General features: G+C 34.4%; 1 protein-coding gene across 1 annotated transcript in view; it reads left to right on the top strand.

The window, feature by feature from the left end:
• LOC128246986 (SCO-spondin-like) overlaps positions 1 to 1419 on the top strand; it is an 87020-nt gene that overhangs the window by 77161 nt on the left and 8440 nt on the right. The window contains exon 33 of the mRNA XM_052970973.1: positions 689 to 726. Within this exon, the coding sequence (XP_052826933.1) occupies positions 689 to 726 (38 nt within the window). The remainder of the gene's footprint in view (positions 1 to 688; positions 727 to 1419) is intronic.

The raw sequence follows: 1419 nt of genomic DNA, 5'->3' as shown, positions 1-1419 counted from the left end.
ATATAAAGAGAGAGAGACAGAGAGAGAGATAAATAGATAGATAGACAGACAGACAGACGATAGATAGATAGATAGATAGATCATCGATTGCACATAGTGTATGTGTTTTGTTCATGCGCCAAATTTGCTGCAACATAGCGTCCATGGAAAGTTCTCTACACAACGGCGACCGATAATTTTTTAAATGACTTATTTCCCATTACATTTCAGACAGACTCATTGCTGAATTGCTGAATCAGAAATATCATGAAAGCAAATATACTGCTCAATATCACTGTTGCTTAACCCTAACCACTTCAGCATGTCCCTAAGTGGTTGACAATATGAGCATCTCTGATCATGAGCAGGAGTAGTGGTAGAGCATCACAGCCATTTGTTGAAAGAGAGTCTTTGGGGTTAGAATAAACGTAACAAAAGCAAAGTTTGAAAGAAATAGCCATTTTTTCATACATTTTAGGGGTAAGCAAATAGGAAATAACAGTTATTATCCAAGGACAAAAATCGTGTTACACAGTGTAACAGAACCTGACCGTATTAAGGACTGTTTATTAAGATAAGAGCTGCTTAACAATCTACTTGCACTTAACTTTAACTATATTAAGTAGGTATTTGCTAAACAAACATTTACCAATAACTAAATATTTGATTAAATAAATCTGTAATATTCTGTTGTTTCTTTTATTTTCAGATCTTATTCAATCGACAACCACGATACCAATGACGACAGTAAGTCATTTTTTTTAACTTAAAATGACGCAACACTCTATTCTTATAATATAGAATTGGATCGTTAGCATAAAATATATTCTCCCGTCTAAAAAGAAGCTGTACTGGATCGAACTTAAAATCACATTGCTCCATTCTGTATCTTTTATTAGAAGGTTGCATTGGCCTGTAGCCTAAAATCGCATTGACCCAAGTCGAGGCCAATACTTATATAATCCTTATATATAGTCACATTTACTCCAAAAATAAAATCGTTTTGTTTCTTAGTCAAATTTTACATTGCACTAAATCTTAATATCCCGTTGGCTCCTAGCCGGCATAACTACAGGGTTTTACCCACCAGACTTTGGGAGGTCATAACTTTCAGAAAAATGAATATTTTTTAATGAAATTTTCTATGCATATAGTATTTACTATGTAGAATCCGGTGAAAGTGTTTTGGAATGGGGGTGGGGGACAATTTTCGGAAATTCCAACAGAGTCCACTTAAATTCTTCTTAACTTCCAGGAAAATTAAAGTTTTTTCGTGAAATTTTCTACAAATATACCTTGATGTATGTACATTTCGAGCATGTAGGAATTTTGAAGGAAACAACTGCAAGTTATTTTTGAGAAGCGTTCCCCACTCGGTGGTGTTTCGGAGCAAGTCGTCCATATTTGTTTCATTTTTCTCTATTATGTGCGTATGTGCAT

The sequence above is a fragment of the Octopus bimaculoides genome, chromosome 10, assembly GCF_001194135.2.
Source record: "Octopus bimaculoides isolate UCB-OBI-ISO-001 chromosome 10, ASM119413v2, whole genome shotgun sequence".
Lineage (NCBI taxonomy): Eukaryota > Metazoa > Mollusca > Cephalopoda > Octopoda > Octopodidae > Octopus > Octopus bimaculoides.
This window is presented reverse-complemented; position numbering and strand designations above follow the sequence as displayed.